This window comes from Lepidochelys kempii, chromosome 3, assembly GCF_965140265.1.
Source record: "Lepidochelys kempii isolate rLepKem1 chromosome 3, rLepKem1.hap2, whole genome shotgun sequence".
In the NCBI taxonomy this organism is placed as follows: domain Eukaryota; kingdom Metazoa; phylum Chordata; order Testudines; family Cheloniidae; genus Lepidochelys; species Lepidochelys kempii.
Window position 1 is genome coordinate 6,326,981 of NC_133258.1, and position 24,205 is coordinate 6,351,185.

The 24,205-nt window shown below is 45.8% G+C and overlaps 1 protein-coding gene across 19 annotated transcripts in view; it reads right to left on the minus strand.

The window, feature by feature from the left end:
- NCOA1 (nuclear receptor coactivator 1) overlaps nucleotides 1-24,205 on the minus strand; it is a 359,657-nt gene that overhangs the window by 84,117 nt on the left and 251,335 nt on the right. For 18 of the 19 annotated variants that reach the window (XM_073335589.1, XM_073335594.1, XM_073335585.1 and 15 more), the window contains one exon: nucleotides 3,970-4,064. In XM_073335589.1, coding sequence (XP_073191690.1) covers nucleotides 3,970-4,064 — 95 coding nt within the window. Of the gene's footprint in view, nucleotides 1-2,276; nucleotides 2,458-3,969; nucleotides 4,065-24,205 lie in introns of those variants that run through there. The other variant, XM_073335601.1, reaches the window with a different exon arrangement.

Below are 24,205 nucleotides of genomic sequence, written 5' to 3' on the forward strand. Positions count from 1 at the left end.
AATAGCTAGGATTTGGGTCCTTCTGAGCAGCAAGCTCTTGTATCCCAAGAGTTAAAAGAAACAGCAAAGGACAAGCAGGTGGGGATGGGAGTCACCTCAGGAACATTTTCAGACGGCTGAATCTGAATGCTGCTTAGGAACCTACTGGAACCTAAAACTGCTTCTCCTGGTCAGTTGTGACAGAAAACTAAACTCTTCATAGTTGCCTCAATATAAGCAGGATCTGAAGCCATTCCTCAGCGAGATCATTTATTGGGAGCACCAAAACAGTCCCATTAATAATACTAATAACTACTGAGCACAGATGGGGAGTGTTTCCAGAGTGCTTCACAAAAATTAACTAATATGTTCTCACAATGCCCCATGCCTCTGTTTCCCCATGTGTAAAACAGAGGTTGCAACATTCAGCTACCTCATAGGGTGGGCTATAGGCATTAGTTAAGGTTTGTAAAGGACTCTAAAAAAAAAGTCCCATTAATAGATCTCATGGGCCTAAGCTATGCTGGGTTGGAGAGAAGGAGCTTTCCTCCTGTCCTCTCCTCTCTGCAGTGCCTGGAGGCAGGAAAGGGCCTAACACCTCTAAAAGGAGTAGTCTGAGGACAGGAGGGGAGGAATTTGCTTTGCTACAGCCTTGTGGCAGGAATATCTAGCACTCCTCACCCCCTAGTGCAGCCACAGCCCCTACCCTCACCTTACCAGAAAAACCTCTCTCTGAGCGGCTAACAGCATGAGCATTACCCCAACTTACAAACCCTAGCGCTGCAAGACAGGTGATGCTTGGCCCCTGACGGGGGTGAGGGATGCCAATGTGCTGAATATATTGAAAAGAAATTCGAGCTACACATCCAGGCATCTTCTTAAGTATTAAAGCCTTGATCCTGCAAGCCCTTAGATGATGCACCATAACTGCTGCACTCCAGCCCAAGTGCAAATGGCAGATAGATAGGGGCACATGTAAGGTTCCACTTTAGGCATCATCCTCTACACCAGCGGCTCTCAAACTTTGGGGTGGAGGTTGACAGCTCATGACACACCCCCCCCCACGTAATAACCTCGTGACCCCCTGAGGGGTCCCAACCCCCAGTTTGAGAACCCCCGCTCTACACTGAAGCTCTCAAGCCCTCTGAATACCTGCTCTCTTAATCACAGGAACACAAGGTACGGTAGGATATGAAAGGGGACAGGGTGTGTCTGGGAGAACCTGGGTTGAAGTGCAAGGATCCTCGGGTTAATGAGGGATAAGCTACATGCTTCCCCTCTTAGGCCTCAAACCTGCTACTAGGAAGGAGTAAGCTGGCACTCAGATTAATGCAGCAAAAAGATTCCCTGCTCTCTTGGTCCTGCTCACCACCTTGCTCTTATCCTTGCAACACTCCACAGACGCACTGCGCAGGAGCCAGACCTAAGTGAACGTTAATGGCGCCCAGGGATAGAATACAAATACAATCTGATACTGGCTCTGGAAGCCAGAGATAAATATGTGATTTGACTTATGTTGATGATACATGTAAATAACAGCATGTAGCCTCCATGATCTCAACGTGCATTGGCTAGGGTCAATGTAAATTACCAAATTAATGGTGTTGGAGGTCTGGTGTCAGAAGGCAGCTTTGTACTCCAGAGCAATTCACCCATCTATTAGTGTTTTGCATGTTGGTTGTATGGGATCTCAAGTTACAAAACTATCCTTCCGTCTGCATAACTGTTAGATATTTTTAGCACACTGTGTATAATGAATTCTTCACAAAGCAGAACTTAACAGAGCCACAACACACCTTTGTTTTAATTCCCTGCAGGAATGACCTATTAATGCTAAACTCTGAGCATGGTGCCGTATTCTCAGCCATGGGCAAGCTGATCTAATTAACTCCCCATCCCAGATAAGCACCCAATTTTTTCAACCCCTATAGAGAGCTATTGGCTAGGCCTAGCAACTCTGGAATAAAAGTCTTCTTAAACTGTACTAGGGTCTTAAATTGACCCCTGATTTCCAATTTATGAGAGCTACATCCAGGGGTGACTTTCCAGGGGTTGCTCTACAAAATGTTGGGAATGCTGCAAATTTATTGATGCCTCTTAGGCAGCCCACTCTCCTGGAAAGTCACCTCCTCTGGCTTCTTCCGGTTGTAGAGTTTAATCCTCCATTACTCTAGCAGGATGCACAACTCTCTTATTGTAGCCCAAGCTCTATATTACTCTTGAGGAACTGCCACCTTTCTCAGAACAATCTTGCCCACCCCCCCCCTTTTTTATATTTTTTTACTCTTCTCACTCACTGTTTCCATTGTTCAATGCTGTTTTCTCTCTAATGCCACTTCTGCTTTTTTGCTTCCTTTAGACAGCACCTCCTTTGCTGAGCAGACAACTCTCAGTTAGCTCTGGCCACATATTTCAGGCAGATGGCTTTAATTCTCTTCACAAATCAGATCCTTCCTTTCAGTTCAAATACGTTCTCACCTAGGCATTAATTTTGTCTGTAGTGAACCTTTGATCATTCCTCAGTAGCTTCATTTGCTATAAAAGTGCTCCTATTGCCCCAGATTCTCCTGCTAGTAAGCAAACATGGGCAAATGATTTAGCACTGTCAGCCCTTTACAGTAGCCAATATGTCTCTTTATCAATTAGTAAAAACATAAGAACCACTTTGGCAATTGCATCCACTTCATGCCAAGAAAAGAGCTTTTTGTCAGTCCCATACCATCACACTTCACTATATTTCATGTTACACAGATCTAGTTAGCACAGCCCACACCTTCCCCTCTGCAGCACAAAGTGTAGGTCATTTGCTAGGATCACTGTGGTATATCTCACTTACTTCCCTGTCACAGAAAGGCCCCAGGCATTGGTTCCGTTGGTCATAGTCAGTGTTTAAGGCCAGAAGAGACCACCAGATCAGCTAGGCCAGAGGTTTTCACCCTTTTTCCATTTGCGGACCCCTAAAAAATTTTGAATGGAGGTGCAGACCCCTTTGGAAATTTTAGACGTAGTGGACCACAGGTTGAAAACCACTGATATAGACTGACCTCCTGACTATCCCAGACCACTAGCATCCACACACTAAACTCAACAGGTCTCGTCTGTTCTCTGCCATGGCACGCAACAGTTTAGCCTCCTGAAGGCTGTAATACTCAAGTCTAATTCTGGTTGTTGGAGTTGGCGTGGAAGTGGCTGGGTGGCGTTTATTGGCATGTGTTATGCAGATGGTCAGACTAAATGATCTGGTTGCTCCTGATGCCCTCAAAATGGGACTATTTAATGCTGTTGCATTTTAATGGCCCACTCCAATTCACTGCTTTGCACTCAGTATTCATTCTTCCTGCCTTTAACTCTTGTTTTCTCATGCCTTGGCTGGGAGGAGGAAGTTTACTAGCACACATCTAAGAATGCTGGTGCCAGAAAGGGCTAGCAAGTCTTCAGCACCCCTGGCAGTTAACAAGACAACCTGTCTAACCGGTGACTTAGGTCAGTGTGGTTGAAAGTGAAGTTTTCTCCCAAAGCAGACTGCTTTCAACTTGCTCAGTTGAACGATGGCTTCTCAGTCATACTGTGTCCCCCCACAATGCTACTCAGGCTAAGTGGAAAGAATGAAATAACTACACAGAGGTGGGCAGGCATCAGTATGGCACCTTTATACTAGTATTAAGACGTTGCTCACTTTGGCTCTGATTCATGCAAAGCACTTAAGCGCATGCTTCAGTTGCTTTAATTTCAGTGGGACTTAAGTATGTGCTTAAGTGCATTGCTGATAGGGCTAGGATTCCCATGCTTAAGGGATAAGCTGAACAGGGGGACAAAAGTGGGCTACCCGCAGCTTTAGTGAGGGATAATCTAGCTTTGGAACAACCTGATTGGGACTGTGTTTTTCTACTATTCTGTATTTTACTTTCTTAGTCAGCAATTAAGTAAAACAATCTCAGATTTCAAATACGAAAAGACTGGTGGTGTTACTGATTATAATAGAGCACCTACTTCCAGGAGAAGAGGTCCCAGAGATTCCTTTTCGATCACTCCTTGGCTGCTGGATGAGATGTCAGACTTCTGGACGTCATCATCAGCTGTTTTCTCTGCAGTAAGGGAAAGGACATGTTTTAGATGAAAAGAACCAACTTTTTACCACTGAAAAGCTACTGATTAGCAACAAACATTGACTATTGTTTAATATCCATTGTCCCAGTGAAGCAACAAACCGAAAGCACTGAAGTGACTTCCGTATTTTGATCTGTGCCCCTTTCACTGTATAGAAGGGGAAGCAATGTGAGAAAAGAAAACGCCATTTCCAATTGTAGGAAAATGCTCTGTATTAGCTAGATTCACCCCATCCTCTCCTCCCTGGGTTCAGAGGAAATTGAGGAACCACTCACACCATTTTAAAGAGGAAGACTGAAAAACATCAAGCTTTTGAAAGAGGACTAATCAGCTCAGCCTTAGTATGGGCTAAAATGTTTGAGCAAATAATTGATCTGTAAGATCTGACAACATCTCAATGAGCAATCGGCAGCAGGAGTTCACAAAGAACAGACTGTGCCGGAAGAAACCAGATAGCCTGCTTTGACACAAGCAGCACAGGCTCAGAAGACAAAGACGTAGCTATGATGTATAGGTGGCCTGATTTGCAGAAGTGCCAAGCGCCTGGGACGGAGTTGAATGGGAGCTGCCGGTACCCAGCACCTCTAGAAAGCAGGCCACTAGGTTTGAGTAAAGTTTTCAACATAGCCCTGCATGAGAGAGAGAAAAGTCAGAGCTGTGTGTGAGAGTTTTATTTTGAGTATTATGGCTCAGTTTAAAATCTGGGTGGCAGACCTCATTACTGAACTAGACTCCAAGGATGCTAGCTGCTTTACAAGCCAATAATCAGACAAGAGCCTTACTCCAAAGAGTTTATCGTCTGTTATCAGACAATGGGGGGGGAGGGGAATGGGACAAGGCAAGTGACTACAGTAAGTCAGCCACGAAAGTGAGGTGGTTTCAAGTTTATTTGGTTACTCTCCCCTGGCACTCTCTTCACAACCCCTGTGGCTGAGTCAGGAGCTGACTGGCCTTGGGAATGAAGGGAGTTTTGAGGAGGGGTTTGCAAGAGGAGAGTATGGAGATGGATCAGAAGGATTATTTTGTGATTAAGGCACTGGACTGGAATCAGGAGCGCTGGGTTCAATTCTTGGCACTGCCTCATACTCCCTGTGTGAGCAGTGCCACATGTGGATAATAGCACCTCCCTATTTCACAGGGGAGTTGTGAGGATAAATACTGTAAATGATGGTGAGGTGCTCAGACACTACAGTGATGGAGACCATATAAGCTCTAGCTCCATAGTCAGGGAGGAGATGTTCCAGGCTAGGGAACTACCAGGAGCAGGAGTACGAAACTACGAGGATGGCTAGTCATGTGGCTTGAGTGCAATAGAGAAGAGAACAGAGAGGCAGGTGGGAGTTAGACTGGGTATGGCTTTGAAGAAGGCACAAGGAGCTCTCATGTAAGGTAGAGGGCCAAGGGAAGCCAGTGAAGGGGCAAAGAGAGGGATGAGAAATGATAAGGTTCCAAGTTGGGAAGAAGTAAGTTAGTTGCACCTTATCTACAGGTCTGATCCCTAAAGCCTGAATGCTCCCCAGAGGGCTAGGTGTCAATGGATGTCAGAGCTGGTGTCAAAGCAGATGGTGGGACAAGGCCTCAAATGCACAGACCACGCCCAATTAGAAAGGACTGTATAGATGGAAAGTACAGAGAGACCAACAATATTCAGAAAAGCAGAAGTGTCTCAAAGTAGGCAAATGGCAAATTAGCTACACGTCTCCAACAGCAAGGCTCTGTTGTTGGATTCCTTTGCTAGGGACTCAAAGAATGTTGGGATACTTATCAGAAACATTCAAGAATAGACCAGATTAAAGACATAGGAGTTTAGTACAGAGACATATCCCAGACATGGACTAACTAGGTATCCTAGGAGGTCCTTCCCAAATCCACCATCTATAATCCCCATAAGGAGTGGGATGAGAACTTTATGGAACAGACATCTCACCCTTCACAATCCCGGTTCCCTCAGTTGTTCACACAGCTGTAATACAGTCTCATGATAAAGAACTTGGTTACCAATGGGACACTCCAGGCAGGCATCCAAAACCTATTCTAACCCCCTTGCCCCTTTCCGTGAGCTATAAAAAACTTTGAATAGATCTAGTGTAAAATCCCTAAATAGATCTCAAGTTTTGCTTAGGGTGGAATAATTTTTCATGCAACAGAAGCAAGAAAGGGACACTGGCTTTGTCCAAGACAGTAATACCTAGAAGGGACAACTGTACTTTACTTAGCAATAGCATTACTTTGTTCTTCTGGTGCTATTTAGCAAATGGAAGAAAGGGACATTTTAGATTGTAAACTTTTGGGGGCAGGGAGTGTCTTTGCTCTTGTAGCTCTTCCTGGTGGAAGTCAGAGAATTCACATCCTCCCATGTGCATCACAATCACTAGACACTGGTTGCTGTGCATCATCTTTGGAACTTGCACTAAGGATTCTGGGATTCATTTAGAGCATCACCTGCTACATTTCAATGGAAAGAATAAAGGACAATTTTTTAAAAGGGTAAAACACAGGTGGGGGAAATCGACGGCTGCATAAGAAGCAAAATAGTGGTCAGTTTGGATGAGCTATTACCAGCAGGAGAGTGAGTTTGTGTGTGTATGGGGGTGGGGGGGATGTGAGAAAACCTGGATTTGTGCTGGAAATGGCCCACCTTAATTATGCACATTGTAGGGAGAATGGTCACTTTGGATGAGCTATTACCAGCAGGATAGTGAGTTTGTGTGTGTGGTTTTTGGGAGGGGGGTGAGGGGGTGAGAGAGCCTGGATTTGTGCAGGAAATGGCCCAACTTTATTATCATGCACATTGTGTAAAGAGTTGTCACTTTGGATGGGCTATCACCAGCAGGAGAGTGAATTTGTGTGGGGGGGTGGAGGGTGAGAAAACCTGGATTTGTGCTGGAAATGGCCCACCTGATGATCACTTTAGATAAGCTATTACCAGCAGGACAGTGGGGTGGGAGGAAGTATTTTTTCATATTCTCTGTGTATAAATAAAGTCTGCTGCAGTTTCCACGGCATGCATCCGATGAAGTGAGCTGTAGCTCACGAAAGCTCATGCTCAAATAAATTGGTTAGTCTCTAAGGTGCCACAAGTACTCCTTTTCTTTTTGCGAATACAGACTAACACGGCTGTTACTCTGAAAATAGAGACTGGGAGTCTTGGAACATCAGGGGGACAAATAATTTGGAAGGGCAAGCTGCAGACATGCATGCCTCCTTCACCAGCACAATTTACTGTTGCTCATTGCAATTTTTGAATAGCTACTAATCAAAAGAACTCCTTGTGGCTATCAGAAAACGACTCTAAACACAGAATCTCTCTGGTGTCACAATCCCTTCCTCAGTGACTCTTCTATCAAATTTGCATCATTTGCAAGATTCTCCCCAAGTGCCAGAGTTGCAAACTCTGCCTGATAGCTGAAAACAAAGCTATGTTCTTTCTGCATCATCACCAACCTTCAGCAACGATAAAAATCCTGGGATCATGATTCAGCTGGCAATTTGGTGGATAATGTGCGAGGTACAATAGGATACAGCCTGCCTCTCTGCAGTTAGGCTGGCTCTGCAGTGCAGGAAGGAGTAAAAATACTTGCTTTTGCCAGGCAACTAAGCAGATATAGCTCAGAAAAAACCTAGGGCCCAATCCCATGCAGTGCTGGCATTGGAAGGAACAGGATCAGCCCCCTCAGGAACAGACATGCATAGTAACCAGGTATTTTTCTATGGCTACTTTAAAGCAAAACTCCCTAGACCAACTCCACTGTATTCTGTGTACTGTGCTCACTCCACTGATAGGGAAGCCTCTTTTCCCACAGAACCTAAAGATTAGCATCCTCAGCAAAGGCTTGATTCTGCAGACCTTCTGTGTGCAGAACTCCCATTGACTTCAGTGGGAGTCCTGAATACAGCAGTCTTGCAGGATCAAGCCTGAGTTCTGAAAAATGCTGGAGTGAGAATCACAGACAATAGACCTAGAAGAATGGCCTTGGGGGTAAGGAACTGGACTGGAACTTGGGATAGCTAGGTGAATTCCTGGCTCTGACACGTACTCCTTTGTGATGAGATCAATCTATACATACTTGAGATGCTCAACTGCTGTTGTAACCAGGGCCATAAAAGTACCTGTATAGATGAGAACATAAGAATGGCCATATTGGGTCAGACCGATGATCCATCCAGCCCAGTATCCTGTCTTCCAACAGCAGCCGGTGCCAGATGCTTCCAAGGGAATGAACAGAACAGGGCAATTTATCAAATGACCCATCCCTGTTGTCCATTCCCAGCTTTTGGCTAGCACACATGGACGGACAGAAGAAACCTATTTGGCCCATCCAATCCATCTCTAGGAGCCAATGGAGAAACCTTCCCTACAGCATATTTTCTAGAGTTTTGTTCCATCTCTTGTAAAATTCCCAAGCTATGGGACTTCCCCCACTTCCTTAGGAGACTACTCCACAGTCTAACACATCTCCAGTGAGCAACACTGACATTCTCAACATAACAGGCCACAAGCATCTGTATGCTCTCTGCTCCGACATTCATCTCCACGCTATCCTGGCACTGAACAGAGGATTATTTCCATGACTTGTCTGTAAGCAAAAGCTAAATTGCATTTACAGTTTTTTGGGGAAGTGTCTAATTCAACCCAACATTTACCACAAGCATCAAATTAATACTGTGATTCACTTGTGCTTTGATCTAATGATATGAATGAAGAGCAATTCCAGAAACTTACAGATGTGTCCTTTCACATACACATATTCCCCATACCCTCATCATTATAGAAATTTTTTATAGGATTCTCTGAGCAAATATTTTCCTGCTTTGTTCTCTTAACTCAAACCTCACCTGTAAGACAATTTTTTAGGAGGAACAGATGTGGAATTGCCAGTTGCTCAACACTCATTCATAATCAATGGCATTCTTAGGAGACTCAGCATATTCCAGTGGATAGAGCACGGGACTGGGACTCGAGACCTGGATTCTGTTCCTAGTTCTGCCACTGACCTCCATGCCTCGGTTGCCCATCCCACCCTTTGTCTGTCTTGCATTTCAATAGCAGTTTATCTGGAAGGTACTGTCACTATGGTTTGTACAGCACCTGGCACAACTTGTGTCAGATCTTGGCTGTGACCTGTAGGTGCAACTTGAATACAAATAATAAATTAATAATAGTAATGTAGGATCAATGATAAGACAACACTGATTTCTGCCTGCATTCCAGACAACAGCTTCCATCGCTCGGATGCAACAACATGACATGTGGAACTGACCATTGTGGGTGACCCAGTAAAAAAAATCAGATCACCTTCCCCTCCCGATAGCCTGTGAAAGGCAGACCCACTTCCAGAAACAAAGCCCTCTCTGAGCACAGAAAGTGTCCAAGAGATCAGGCAAAGCCTTTTAAATAACTATCTCAAATTTCAAAACAACATGGAAGGAGAAAAGATTAACATTCGAACGCTCTAGCACATGCTGGGCCTAGTTTTCAGAAAAAAGCCACCATGCCGGTACATGCATGCCTTGCATTCTACCTCGCCACACCGTACTCCTCAAATGCAGGCTCCCACCCAATCGCCTCATTCTTCCAGTCCCTCCTCCTCAGGGCAGCAGCCTGCCAGTCTTGATCCACCTTTCTAAGCAGGGCTACTACCTATACACAAAAAACTCCCAAAGGGTGATCTGTTTGCCTTCTTGGACTATCAGCTTCTTGGGGGGCAAGGAGCTTCTCTCTTACATATTCTGTACAGCAACATGCGCATTGGCAGTGCATCACAACCAGCCACACCCCCACGGAGACACTTGGGCACCAAAACAAGTATCCACACACTACCGGTATGTCTACGTGGCCTATGGCAACTAACTCAGGCTTGGGCTTTAGAGCTCCCGGGGTCCCAGAATCCAGGCTGAAGCCTGAGCCCAAATGTCTACACTGCAGTTTTATAGCCCTGCAGCCCAAGCCTGCTGACATGGGCCAGCCACGGGTGTTTTATTGTAGGGCAGACATACTCTCAAGGGCCCATTTTATGCACATAGGTAGGATTCCTTCACAAAATTTAGGTGGGCACTGGGCACCTTTGGAAACACTGATCCTGCCTTAGTGCGGGGGAATGGACGAGACCTGCATTTCTGTGATTCTATAAAAACCAGCCGTATGGTATGTGCCGTCTCAATGCTTTTGTGACTTCACCATTAGAAAACAAATACTTCATCCTCAGAGAGGAATGTTAAGTTTAAGACCTTGTTGGTGGCCTTGTGTGTACAGTGTGGGACTGCAAGCCAGAAGACCTGAACAATGAGCATTCCTGGCTTTGCCATAGACTCCCTGTGTGACCTTGAGCAAGTCACTTCATCTTTCTGAGTCCCAATTCCTTATGTGTCAAGTGCGGAATATCAAACTTCATTCCTCCCACCCTTTGCTGCTGCCTTATCTATCTAGACTGTAAGCTCCCTGGAGCACGGGCTCTCACTATGCATATGTCTAGCTCAACAAAGCCCCAGTCTCAGGTTAGTGTCTCAAGGAGCTATTGTAATACCAATAATATTTAAAACATTTCCATAGCGTCTGCTGACTGAAGATCTCAAAGCGTTTTACAAGGGTTGCCGAATTTACCATGAAAACAAACATGGGGGTGTGGGATGCATCATCTCCTCCATTTTACAGGGGAGAACCAAGGCAGAGAGAGAAGTGATCTGCCCAAGGTCTCTCAAGCAGCCTGTAGCAGAGCCAGAACCTCTTAATACTGAACAGCATGAGAGATGTTTTTTCCACTCCTAACTAATTCATATACTTACGGGTAATGTGCTGGCTTCCAAATCTAATCCTTTAACTGCGTTGTGGAATCCTCCCACTTTAGCAAAATAGTTTCATATGCCAGTTCCAAGCCTATTATTCAAAAGGATTAGCTGACAGAACGAGGCACCATTTTGCCATCTCAACTGTGTGCAGGCTTTTTCCTTCCCTAGTTTGGAGTCATCAGGCATTCTTGGGTGTCTCAGCTAAAGTAGAAGTATCAATTAAAGCACTGCTCACCTTTTCCAGGGTGACATACACAGAATTCTTCCAATCGAAGTGTCAGTTCATCCCAACCAAGCACTTAAGTTAATGGGCTTAAATGCAAAATTTCATTAAATGCAGTTCTTTAGCTTTTCATCTCGAGAAGCCTCGCAGATATGAAAGGAATACATTACAACAAACCCCTGGTTTTCACCTTAACCCATTAGTCTCAGTCCCCTCTCCTGTTCGCATTACACTAAAATCACTGACAGCTCTGCTGTTTTGAGAAACGTTCTGGTGACAGGCAGAAACCTCACCTACATTTTGCAGTGGAGGGCACCAAAATGTTCCCCTACAGCTGCTTGTCCTCGAGTTCCACCTGACTCTTTTGGTGATTATTTACATTGTGGTAGCACACAGGGCCCCAGTCATGAAGAAGGATCCCACTGTGCTAGGCGCTGTACAAACATGACACAAAAATGGTCCCTGCTGCAAAGAGCCCACAATCTAAGTATTAAAAAAAGAGACAAGAGGTAGATACAGACAGACACCGGGAGCACAAGAAAACTATGAGGCAATACTGGTTAGCATAAAAAGCAGTAGCCACAGCACACCAATTTAGGATTCAGTTAATCAGTAATTACAGTAAAAGACATCCTAGGTGCCATCTACACTACAAAGATCAGCCAGCGCTGCTGAGGGGAACACCTGGGACCAGCAGCACCAGCTGCCGGGGACCACGGCTTCTCCGGTCAGTTGGCCAGGGACCACTGCTGGGGCCAGCAGACTTGACTGCTCCAGCCGTCTGGTGATTGCTGCCGGGACCAGCAGAGCGCTGCTGCTCCAGCCACCCTGGGGTTGCTGCTGGGGACTGTCAGAGCAATGGCTGGTGTGGCTGTCCCCGGGGCCGCTGCAGCAGCGACTGAAGTGGCTGTTCTGGGGGCCAGCTGCTTGGGTGGCCCTGGGGTCAGCTACACTGGCTCCTGCAGAAGTCATGGAGGTCGCAGAAAGCCACGGAATCTGTGACTTCGGTGACCTCCGTGACAGACATAGAGCCCTAATGATGGTGTCCAGAGTGAATGGGGTCAGGATCCTCAGAGAGGCCAAAGCTAGCCCTGAATTTGGCCAGGCACTGCAAGAGGGAATGGATGCTTGGATGCTGTAATGCATGTCAGGCGGGGAGGAGATCAGTACACATGCTCAAAGGAAGAGAGAGCAGAGCAAGTCAGTGGGAACAGATTTTCCACAGTGGATGGGGAACTTTTCCACACGACCAGACAGAGCACCCCAGGCACCTTCAGTGTTCCCAGCCAGGTTGTTCTCCTCTCACATCCCGTCACAACTGAGGCTCTGTCTCACCTATGCTGCGTTTGATGCAGTGGAAAAGGGGCACAGTATCAACTCCAGCATTCAGCAATGGAAAGGGAGCAGGAGCCTACTGAAATAAAAATAAACATTCCTGGCTAGGTGCCACTGTTCAAGGGCTGACAACAGGATGGCAATCTGCTGCAACAGCATGGTGCAACCAAATGGGGTGGGGGAATGAGTGAACAACAAACTAGGGCAATATCTGGTGTGAGGATGGGCAGCAGTCTTAACTATGGCATTTCCCCCTGGATTTTAGGAAAGGTAAGTGCTTGAGTCCTCCTTTTGTTATGAGGATCCTGTGCTTATATCATCAGATCTCTATTATATAGCTTCTCTCCTGTAACCAGAATTTGATAGATGAGTTGAGAGCAGTGAGGCTGTTATTTTACTAAACAGCAGTTTTGGATGATCAAATAGAAAGGTGTGAGGCATTTATAAATGGAGGAAGGGGAAGAACACAACACTTTCCCCTTTCTGTGGCTTCTTTTCAGTTCACCAAAAGAGACATTGCAGTCAGTCTTAGGAACTGGGTTAGACCCTCTGCATTGAGAGGTCTGCCTCAAAAAACATTACATATGAAAAAATAAGCAAAGGAAGTGGGTTCACTTGCCCGTAGAGTTAGGTCATTGTCAGAAGCCTGCTTCCTTCCAGATAGACACATCAGTGGATAGGGCTGAGTTTATGTACTTGTCTGAATTCCCAGCACGATCATCCTGATCAGACTCAATCAGCCTTGTGATCACCCTCCCCCTGCGTGATTAATGAGGGGGTGGGACTGATCTAGAAGAGAAGCCTAAAGAGCCAAAGGCTAAGCACCAAAGGGAAGCTAGCAAACAAGGGAGGTTGAGAAGGAGTTTGTAAGAGGGAGTTGTAATATAATCACTATGATTAGGAAGGGCTGCATCGCCAGTGGCAACACTGCTCCTGTCTCCTTCACCTGCATGTGGATCCAGACAAAGAACCTGATCCTGGATGCCTCTACCCAGATCTTGGTGTGGATTTGAAAAGATTGTGGCCTGCATTCCCACTCTCAGAAAGCCAGGCTTGGGGGAGCAGGTTTAAAACAAACAAAAGGAAGTATTTTTTCACACAACACACAATCAACTTGCGGAACTCCTTGCCAGAGGATGTTGTGAAGGCCAAGACCATAACAGGGGTCAAAAAAGAACTAGATAAATTCATGGAGGATAGGATCATCAATGGCTATTAGCCAGGATGGGCAGGAATGGTGTCCCTAGCCTCTGTTTACCAGAAGCTGATAGTAGGGGGGAATCACCTGATGATTACCTGTTCTGTTCATTCCCTCTGGGGCACCTGGCATTGGCCATTATCAGAAGACAATACACTGGGCTAGATGGACCTTTGGTCTGATCCAGTATGGTCTTTCCTATGTTCTTATTGGAACATTAGTTGATGTTATTAACTCTCTCACTCTGGGTCACCTGGCATTGGCTGCAGTCTGAAGATAAGATACTGGACTAGATGGACCTTTGGTCTGACCCAGTATGGCCGTACTTATGACCATCCAGTGTGAAATGTGCCTGCTGGTGGAATCTCTCAGGAAGCAGGCGGAAGAGCTGCAGGAGGAAGTGGCTAGGCTGAAGAGCATCCATGCCCATGAGGAATTCACTGAGAGTACTCATATGGAGACATCCAAGGCTGAGGAAGCTATCCAGCTAGAGAGGACTGCTGTCACGCCACCAGGGGAGGAGGATATGGCTCTGTCACACAGGGAGGTCACTGGCTGCTGGTTACCACAGTGATGAAGAACCGTTATGATGCCCTGGCAACAAGAGATGAGGAATCACCCCCAAAGGTGGAGGAGAAGAAGCCATGTACCCCCAAGGCTGGGAGGATTGCAGCCACCACTCCCAGGAGGAAACAGTAATGGTGGTTGGTGACTCTATTCTGAGGAGGACGGAGGCACCCATCTGTCACCCTGACATAGCATCCCAGGAGGTATGTTGTCTGCCAGGGGCCTGTCTCCGAGGCATTAGGGTGGGATTGTCGAAGATCATCCAGCTCTCTGACTGCTACCCCATGCTACTCATCCATGTGGGCAATAATGATGCTGCGAGGTATGACCCTGAACAGATCAGAAGTGACTACAGGGCTCTGGAAGTAAGGGTGAGGGAGCTGGGGTGCAAATGGTGCTCTCTTTGATTCTTCTGGTCAAGGGTAGGGGCTCAGGCAGAGACAGAAGCTTCCTGGAGGTGAATGCCTGGCTGGGTGATGATGTCGCCAGGAGGGTTCGGATTCCTTGACCATGGGATGTTGTTCTGGGAAGAAGGACTGGTAAGCAGAGACGGGGTCCACCTATCAAGGAAGAGGAAGAGCATATTTGGATACAGACTGGCTAACCTAGTGAGGAGGGCTTTAAACTAGGTTCAACAGGGGCAGGTGACCAAAGCCCACAGGTAAGTCAAAAACATGGAGAGCCAGGAGAAGGGTCAGAATCTTGGGGGAGCATGGGCTGTTATAGCAGAGATAAGGGAGAGACAAGACAGAACTGGGGAGGGGGTAGAGAAGGGGGGGAGAGAGAATCAAATCAGTATCTTAGATGTCTGTATACTAATGCGAGAAGTATGGGGAATAAGCAGGAAGAAATTGAAAGCTAGTTAATAAACAACTATGAAATATGCATAACTGGAATATTGGTATAGAAGGGTACAGCTTGCTCAGGAAAGAGGCAGGAAAAAAGGGAGGAGGTGTTGCGTTATATATTAAAAATGCATACACTTGGACTGAGGTTGAGATGGAAATAGGAGACAGACTCATTGAAAGTCTCTGGGAAAAAGGGGTAAAAAAATAAGGGTGATGTCATGGTGGGGTCTACTACAGACCACCTAACCAGGAAGAAGAGTTGGATGAGTTTTTTTTAAACAACTAACAAAATCATCAAAAGCACAGGACTTGGTGGTGATAGGGGACTTTAACTACCCAGACATCTGTTGGGAAAATAACATGCCAGGGCACAGATCATCAGACAAGTTCTTGGAATGTATTGGAGACAATATTTTATTTCAGAAGGTGTAGAAAGCTACTAGGGGAGAGGCTGTTCTAGATTTGATTTTGACAAACAGGAAGGATCTGGTTGAGAATTTGAAAGTATAAAGCAGCTAAGATGAATGTGATCATAAAATGATAGGGGCAGGAAGTGGTAGATGTGGTATATCTTGACGTTAGTAAGGCTTTTTATATGGTCTTGAGTGACCTTCTCATAAACAAACTAAGGAAATACAACTTAGATGGAGCTACTATAAAGTGGGTACATAACTGGTTGGAAAACCATTCCCAGAGAGTATTTATCAGTGGTTCACAGTCAAGCTAGATGGGCATATTGAGTGGGGTCCCGCAGGGATGGATCCTGGGTCTGGTTCTGTTCAATATCTTCATCAATTATTTAGATAACGGCATAGACAATATCAAGCTGGGAGGGGTTGCAAGTGCTTTGGAGGACAGGATTAAAATTCAAAATGATCTGGACAAACTGGAGAAATGGTCTGAAGTAAATAGGATGAAATTCAGTAAGGACAAATGCAAAGTACTCCACTTTGGAAGGAACAATCAGTTGCACACATACAAAATGGGAAATGACTGCCTAGGTAGGAGTACTGCAGAAAGGGATCTGGGGGTCATAGTGGATCACAAGCTAAACAGGAGTCGACAGTGTAACACTATTACAAAAAAAAAATCATTCTGGGATGTATTAGCAGGAGTGTTGTAAGCAAGACATAAGAAGTAATTCTTCTGCTCTACTCCACGCTGACTAGGCCTCAAGTGGAGTATTGTGTCCAGTTCTGCGTGCCACATTTCAGGAAAGATGTGGACAAATTGCAGAAAGTCCAGAGCAGAGCAAGAAAAACTATTAAAGGTCTAGAAAACATGACCTATGAGGAAAGATTTTTAAAAATGGGTTTGTTTAGTCTTCAGAAGAGAAGATTGAGAGGGGACATGATAACAGTTTTCAAGTACATAAAAGGTTGTTACAAGGAGGAGGGAGAAAAAAATGTTCTCCTTACCCTCTAAGGCTAGGACAAGCAGCAATGGGCTTAAATTGCTGCAAGGGTGGTTTAGGTTGGACATTAGGAAAAACTCCCTGTCAGGATAATTAAGCACTAGAATAACTTGCCGAGGGAGCTTGTGAAATCTCCACCACTGGAGATTTTTAAGAGCTGGGGGTTAGACAAACACCTGTCAGGGATGGTCTAGGTAATACTTAGTCCTGCCATGAGTGCAGGGGACTGGACTAGATGACCTTTCAAGATCTCTTCCAGTCCTACGATTCTATGACTTGCCCTCAGTCAGGACTTCAACACGGCTGACAGGAAGAACTACATTTCTAAGCAAACCTACCCCCTCACTGTCACAGAGAATTACCCCAAGTCCCTCTCGACGAGAGTATTCCAGCCCAGACTACTAATGGAAATACAGCCTGGGGCCCTAAGGACAAGGTCAACAGCATGGGCTTTGTCAAACTCCAGACTGCTACCTGAGACCAGATCTCCTGTCTCACGGTTATTTTTAAAAGGCACACCTAGAAAGGGGAATTACTCATTCTGGAGGGCTCTCCTCACATGCCACTCTGTTAGAGTAATCCAGCTGGTGACCACAACACAAATTGGGTTGTTCACATTTAACACTGCAAACGATCATGACAGCCACCAATATTAGGGCTATTTTTATTTTCACACTGTTTCTTCTCATGGATTTGACTCTCCTTTCTCTTTTGTCTCACTGTTCTCTGTCTTCATCTGCTAGACTGAGTTTCTATATGGCTCCTATCCCCATGGTATGAAAATGCCTCCTCTTTTTTAATCTCTTGAGCTCTCCATTCTCTTTTGGTCTTTTCATCTGTTTTGTCTTCTTTTGCTCTCCGTGGGATCATCAGTATTTTACACATCTGAGGGCTACAGAGAGAAACTGACTAGGATCCTGTATAATAGGACTAAGTTTGTCTCCCTCTGCATCAAGGGCTTTGCACATGGAGCCATTGGCAGAGAGAAATTCAGGCATCTTAAAATTGAAAAGGGAAAGTTTTCTATGAAAGTAGAAATATGCATAGCAAATATTACCGGAGATTCTCATGGGAACAGCATCATAGGTCTGCCCAGAGGTCAAGTAAAGATAGTCAGCCAACAACAAACACGGTGGGGGACCAGGAAGCATGCTCAGCAGTCAGCAGAGGATGTATTACCACCACAAGGGCAGCACAAGTCAACCAGGGAACAGGCATCTAAAAGGGCTTACCAAAGAATAGTGTTTTACTACCGCTTTAGACGTCAAATGTAGCAAAACAATGCAAGGAAAGTTAATCAGATTCTGAAGAATTTCCTGAAAATGACTTTTACTTCTTTGCAATGACAAATGTTGCAAAATTTGCAAAACATTTTCAGCTCCATCATGAAAATGTATGTAGGGGGGAAAGTCAATTTGCCCATATTCTCTCTCCTTCCTCTTTATTACTGCTATCACAGAAATGCCCAGAATCCTACTGTGTTAAGCACTATACAAACTTATAGCTAAGTAGAGCAAATAGGCATCTGGATTCAAAGAGAGCAGAGAAGCAATGATGTTTGAGCAGGAAAATGGCAGAACGTGAGGAGGTCAGAGTTAATTTGTGGTGGAGGAAGTCTGGCATGACCATGGAACTCTCTCCAGAGGAACTCAATGGCCTGGGAGCAGAGGCGGAGCAAGCAGATGTTGGGCATGAATGGATTGGATGTTGCAGGGGGAACGGGGAGGCAAGAGTGGTGGAGAACCTGGAGAGGGAGTCAACAACAAGCTGATGCACGAGAGGCTAGAAGCGGGTGATCAGAGTGACTGAGAGGTGGAGGACGCATGGTCCAACAGTTAAGGTGCTAACCTGGGTCTCAGGAGACCTGGCTTCAATTCCTGTCTCTGCCACAGACGCCCTGTCTAACCTTGGTCAAGTCACACAGGGTATGTGTTTACCCTGCAATCAGAGGTATGGCTGCAACTCGGGTAGGCATATCCATGCTAGCCTTTATCTAACTCAAAATAGCAGTGAAGACAAAGAGGCACAGACCCTGTTGATAGCCACACAAGCACATACCCAAGCTCCCAGTCAAACTTGTACCGTCTGTGCTGCTGTATCTTAGCTGCTATTTTTAGCCACACTAGCTTGGTTAAAGCTAGAGTGGGTATGCCTACCCCAATCAAATCTTCAGCTGCATTGTATACAGCCCCTTAGTCTCTCTGTATCTTAGCTCCCCCTCTGTGACATGGGGATGATAATAGAGCTGGTTGAAATTATTTGTTCAAAACATTTTTTCAATGAAATGTTTTTTGTTAAAACAAATTTCTGCAGGAAGTATTCATTTTCAACAAAATTTCCAAGTGGTTATTTTGACAAATTGAAACATTTCTGCCATAAACCAAAAATTTTCAATTTGCAGCTACGATTTTTTGTTTTCTAGTTTCTGAAAACTGACAAATGTTTGGTTTTCAGTCTTTCATTGAAAATGCTAAAACTTTTGAGTGGAAATGTTGATTTCTTCACAAAGTTTTGCGGGAACAAAAAAGTGTCCTGTTTAGGCAATAGTACTTCCTGCCTCCCACAGGGTCTGTGAGGATAAATACATAAAGAACTGTACAGTAATAGTACAGGACTGGGGGCCAAGACAGACAGACGCATAACGGAGCTCATGAGACAGGAAACCTCAGAAAGACCAGGTGGAGAGACCAGGGTGCAGGAAGATGAAGTGGTGGCCGGAGAGAAGGCATGGGCCTGAAGCACATTCCCTTCCTGAGTTCCCTTTGAAGTCAGTTCTACATGGACTCCTACGAAAGGCTGTACCTATCCAGCACAATACAGCTCCTAAATGATCTTTCTACTTTTGAAGCAACTGGGAAGGTGACAGAATATATATCTGCAGTTTCCCTAATGCGGAGATTTGATTTTTAGTTAATTAAAATCAGATGTAATAGACTCTGGTGCGCCCATCGATCGAAAGCTTGACAGAAAGCCATGCCATTAATTAGTCCCCAACATGGAATTCATTAATCCAGTAAATCCAACAGGAAAGAACAACCAGCATAAAAATAAGCCATCCGAGAGAAGGTTTTCTGTGTGCACCGAGTGCAGTTCTCATAAGATGGTTTAAATGGCAATGAGATGAAATACCAAAAACTGCAAGCAGCCTGGGAGAGCAGCTTGTCAGCATAAAAGGCAGCTTGAGACTTTAAATGATACATTAACACGTGAGATTGATATGGGAAAAGGAGTGGGGGGAGGAATGTTTTACCTCTATATTTCAGGTGCCATCCACCCACCCAGAAGGGAACATCCAGGGAGGAGAGTTTCCAGTTGCTTCTCTGAGCTACCCAGACAAGGTAGAAGGAAGGGATGGACCAACTTCCTTTCATGAGCCACTGCCCAAAACATGGTGCTGATTGCCCAGTCAGTTTGGGAGCTGGGCCTCCAGCCCCCCTTCTAAACTGTCTACGTTCAGCCTCCTCCCAGCTGTTCAAATGGGAGAACTACGCCTCTCCTCGTTCACCACTGACTGGTAGGAATGGGAGGAGTCAGACTGGTAAACTGTGTATGAAGGCAGTGAAAGGATATGGCCAGCTGGTGACAAGCATCAGGTGATGGGAGATGGCAGAGGACCTGGTCCTTTCCTAAGTCTAGGCTTTGGAGCAAGGGATATGGTGTGGAGCCCCACTTTAAGAGCTGGGTTCAGAAAGCCATTTGCAGTGCATAATAACGTTATTGAACCTACTTACTTATGTACAGTGCTACATAATCTTCTGTTCTAGTACATGGAGTTTCTTATATTAATTACCTATGTATACATACATATCTCCTTTACATCACCCTGTAAAAAGCCCAGGAAATGAAACTCTCTGTACTTCTCTCTTCACTGTGGTTGGAATTTCAATTAGTAGGAATTCCAGCCAATAACCTTTAACTAAGAGCAAGGACGCTAACGAAGCCTTGGAGATTCAGACACCCCCGCAGGGCCTTTTCAGTGACTTTCCTTTTTGCTTAACTAGGTAACCTTCTTTTTCTCTAACCCACATTTGTTCACATCCTGATTACAGGACCTGGTCCAACTCCCAAATAAAGTCAAACATAAAACTCTCACTGACTTCAACTGGGAGCTGGGAACAAAGGACAAGGAAGAGCTAGATTGTCCTGCCTGGTCTGCAGAGCACGTCTGTCCAGATCACAGAATTGCCACTTAGTTCAGTGTGACTGGCATTCTGGGTTAGAATAGGTGGGGAAACTGTAAGTCATGACTGACATGTGCTGGCAGAACTATTTGTGCAAAGAAGCACCTGCCTACACACCGCAGCACCCAGATATTCCAGTGATAGGGTACTAGGAACACGCAGCACAGAAAAGCACTGCTCTGCGTTATCACTCCTTCACCTTCTGAGTACCAGATTCTCATAAAATATTACATGGAAGTGAACAGCACAGAGGTTGAGAATTTTTTGATCTTTTACTCCAGGAGGTGGGTAGCAATTTGATCTATGAATTAAAACAATATACGGGAAGCTTACTATATATGAGGCACAGAACTGGAAATACCTATGCAAGGAATAAAGGGCGAGATCCTCTGCTGTTGTAAATCGATAGAGCTACACTGACGTCAACGGAACTAAACCAAGTTTACATCACCTGAGGATGTGGCTCATCTTTTCCAAGCCTTTCAGCATTTCTGATTAACAGTTTGCAGTACTGCCAACATGAAGCATTCAGAAATCATGAGTCAGGTCCCCCCAGAATAATGAGATTGGCTTCAACATCATGAAATTTAAAAACTAGTGCATTTGGGGGGGCTTTTTATTTGTTTTTAAGCTGTCAGAGGTCATGTTTTTCAAAGTTTTATCTACAATCATGCAGGCTAGACACCTTTTTTTTTAAATGAAGTGTGGGATCCTGATGTAATCACATGACTCCAGCTGCTGGGGTTTTCAGAAAACCACCATGTGTCACAAGGCTGGCACTCATTTCTAATTTTCTACCTTTGTTACATGAAAACTGTCACAGGGGGATCCCCTTTATGGGGGTTGGGGCTCAGCTGCATCTATGCCCAACTTAGCTCATCTCTCTGGGAGCAGGAAATCAGTGACAAAGGATTAGGAGACTAAGATCAGGCCTTCTGAGAAAATAAGAACTAGTAGTTCAGAGGGAGGCCAGGCAGACTCCAGGGACCGCAGACCTGGAAATCAGTGCTCTACCATGAGCAGGAGGCAGTCAGGAGGCATGAGAGCCTAGAAAGAAGCCAGGGAAGAAGCCAGAGCAATTTGGACTACAGGAGGTAGACAGCTCAGTTATTTAGGGTTCCCCAGGGTCAGCAACCTAGATAAAGAGTGGGCACGGGAACCCCCTACATTGGCACCTGGAGAGGGGATGCAGCAAACCCTGTTCTAAGGGGAAAGACGGACAGACTGTTGGTTATTCCAGAAGTGGTGTAATGGTTTTGGACTTACCCAGAGGACTCAGTCACAGCAAACAACTGAAACTAAGGGGAAACTGAAGCAGAGGCAGAGCCCAATGCTGAGTACAGAGGGTCCTTGCTACATGCTGTGTAACTGGCCCCTGAAACCAAAGGGAGCTAAGGAACAATTGGCATTGCAGGCTTGCTCCCAACTAGTAGAGAGCTTTCTATACTCACAGTGCCCCATCCAAGCCCCTCCCTGGTTACCGTGTGTAGGAATTACACAAGTTGTATAATGTTGTTTAGGATTGCTATAGGAAAAGGAATACAAACAGGTTTATTCATCTCCATTCAGCTACACGCAGCCTCACAGCTGTCGATCCCTGTTGACTGCAGCTTGCAAACAGGCAGTGGGGCAAGTAGGGCGGTACGGTACAGCACGCCATACCAGGAAGCTATTTATAGCCAGTATGGCGTACCGGAAAGACACAGGAGGAGCTGGGCAGCCCCACGCCAGCAGCTCCTCTGGCCCAACTGTCCCACCCCTAGCCCTTCCATGCAGCTGCACGCCTGCGTCTCCTGTCCGGGGTCTGTACAGCAGCTCCACCGGAGGACAGGGCTGGGGGCGGGGCTGGAGGAGCTGCCAGCGTGGGGCCGCCTGGCAGTCCCACTTTCTGCTCCTTTCGCTGCTGCCTTTCCTGGGAGAGCCTTGTGGTTCAGGGCTCTCCCGGGAACTGAAGTGGCGAAAGGAGCATAACCCCACACCGGCAGCTCCTCTGGCCTGGCTGTACCGCTCCCAGCCCCGCCCCCAGCCCTGTCCTCTGGAGGGGCTGCTTTACAGACCCTGGACAGGACACAGGAAAGCCTGGGCGCCGGGCTGGGGGCAGTTCAGCCGTGCCAGAGGAGCAGCCAGGATGGGGCTTGGTTGCCAGCATGTCTGAAATAATATTCTCTGCTGTCAGTGGGAGCTGGTTTGAAGCTCTTCTGCTGGTGATTCCCAAAGCAGGTGTGACTGCGAACTGCCTCTTGTTCCAGAGAGCAAGCCCTCCTCTTCTCTTAGCAGCCCACACAGCAGCTGTGCCATGTCCACCTGCTGGAAGCGCTCCCCCCAGGTAATGTGGGATGGATCATGGGGAGGGGTGGGGGAGACTGTGGGCCTCAGGCTGGGGGCGGGGTCATGTTGGGGCGCCACGTGCCCCATCCCCTTTAGCTGGTGCAGCATACTGGTAAGATAGGAATTCTACTTGCACCACTGCAAACAGGGCCTGGTTTTACAATCCCCTAGAACCAAGCACAGTGCTTATTACCCTGAGCAAGCCCCCAGAAGGCAATGGGATTACTTGCCGTGGTGTTTGCTCTACTTACACTGGTGAGGCCTCAGCTGGAGTATTGTGTCCAGTTCTTGGCACCACGCTTTAGGAAAGATGTGAATAAACTGGAGAGAGTCCAGAGGAGAGCAACAAAAATGATCAAATGTTTAGAAAACCTGGCCTATGATGAAAGGCTAAAAAAAACCCAGACATGTTTAGTCTTGAGAAAAGAAGACTGGGGGGGAACCTGATAAGTATTCAAATCTGTTAAGGGCTGTCAAAAAGAAAATGGTGATCAATTGTTCTCCACATTCCACTGAAGGTAGGACAAGCAATGGGCTTAACCTGCAGCAAGGGAGAGTTAGGAAAAACTTTGGAACAATAAGGATAGTTAGGCTCCAGAGTAGGCTTCCAATGAAGCCTATTCCATCACAGGCTGTTTTTAGGAACAGGCTGGACAAACACCTGTCCGGGATGGTCCAGGTTTACTTGGTCCTGCCTCAGTCCAGGGAGCTGGACTTGATGATCTCTTGAGGTCCCTTCCAGCCCGATATTTCTATGATCCTATGAGTCCTACCTGTCACTCACCACTCTGACGACCAATAGACAATACTTCCTTCCTTTTTGGTTTGTATGGAGCAGTTAGGATTTTCAGTGTAAGTCAAAAAGTAATCAAAGTAAAGAGAGTAGTACAAAATAGTGCCACTATAGAAAGATTTTCCTTTTCTTTTTGTCATCCTCTAGGGAGCATCTGAACATTAATACTGCCTAGATGCCTTATTAAGTTAAAAAGGCTGGTTGTATGAACTATATCTGGAAAATTATGTCTTATTGAATGAATGCAAAATTAATGAGGGCTGAATACTGACCTGAGAATAGGAGTAAGGAGATATGCCTTTTCTACTCAACTCTATGAGATCAACCACTGCAAATGCATCCTGCTACAGTACTTGCAAAGGAACAAACCATTATTTTATCTCCTTTTTAAAACAATTTCAATTTCTTTAAAAATGTAAGGTTGCATGGCTAAATCCACACAAGTC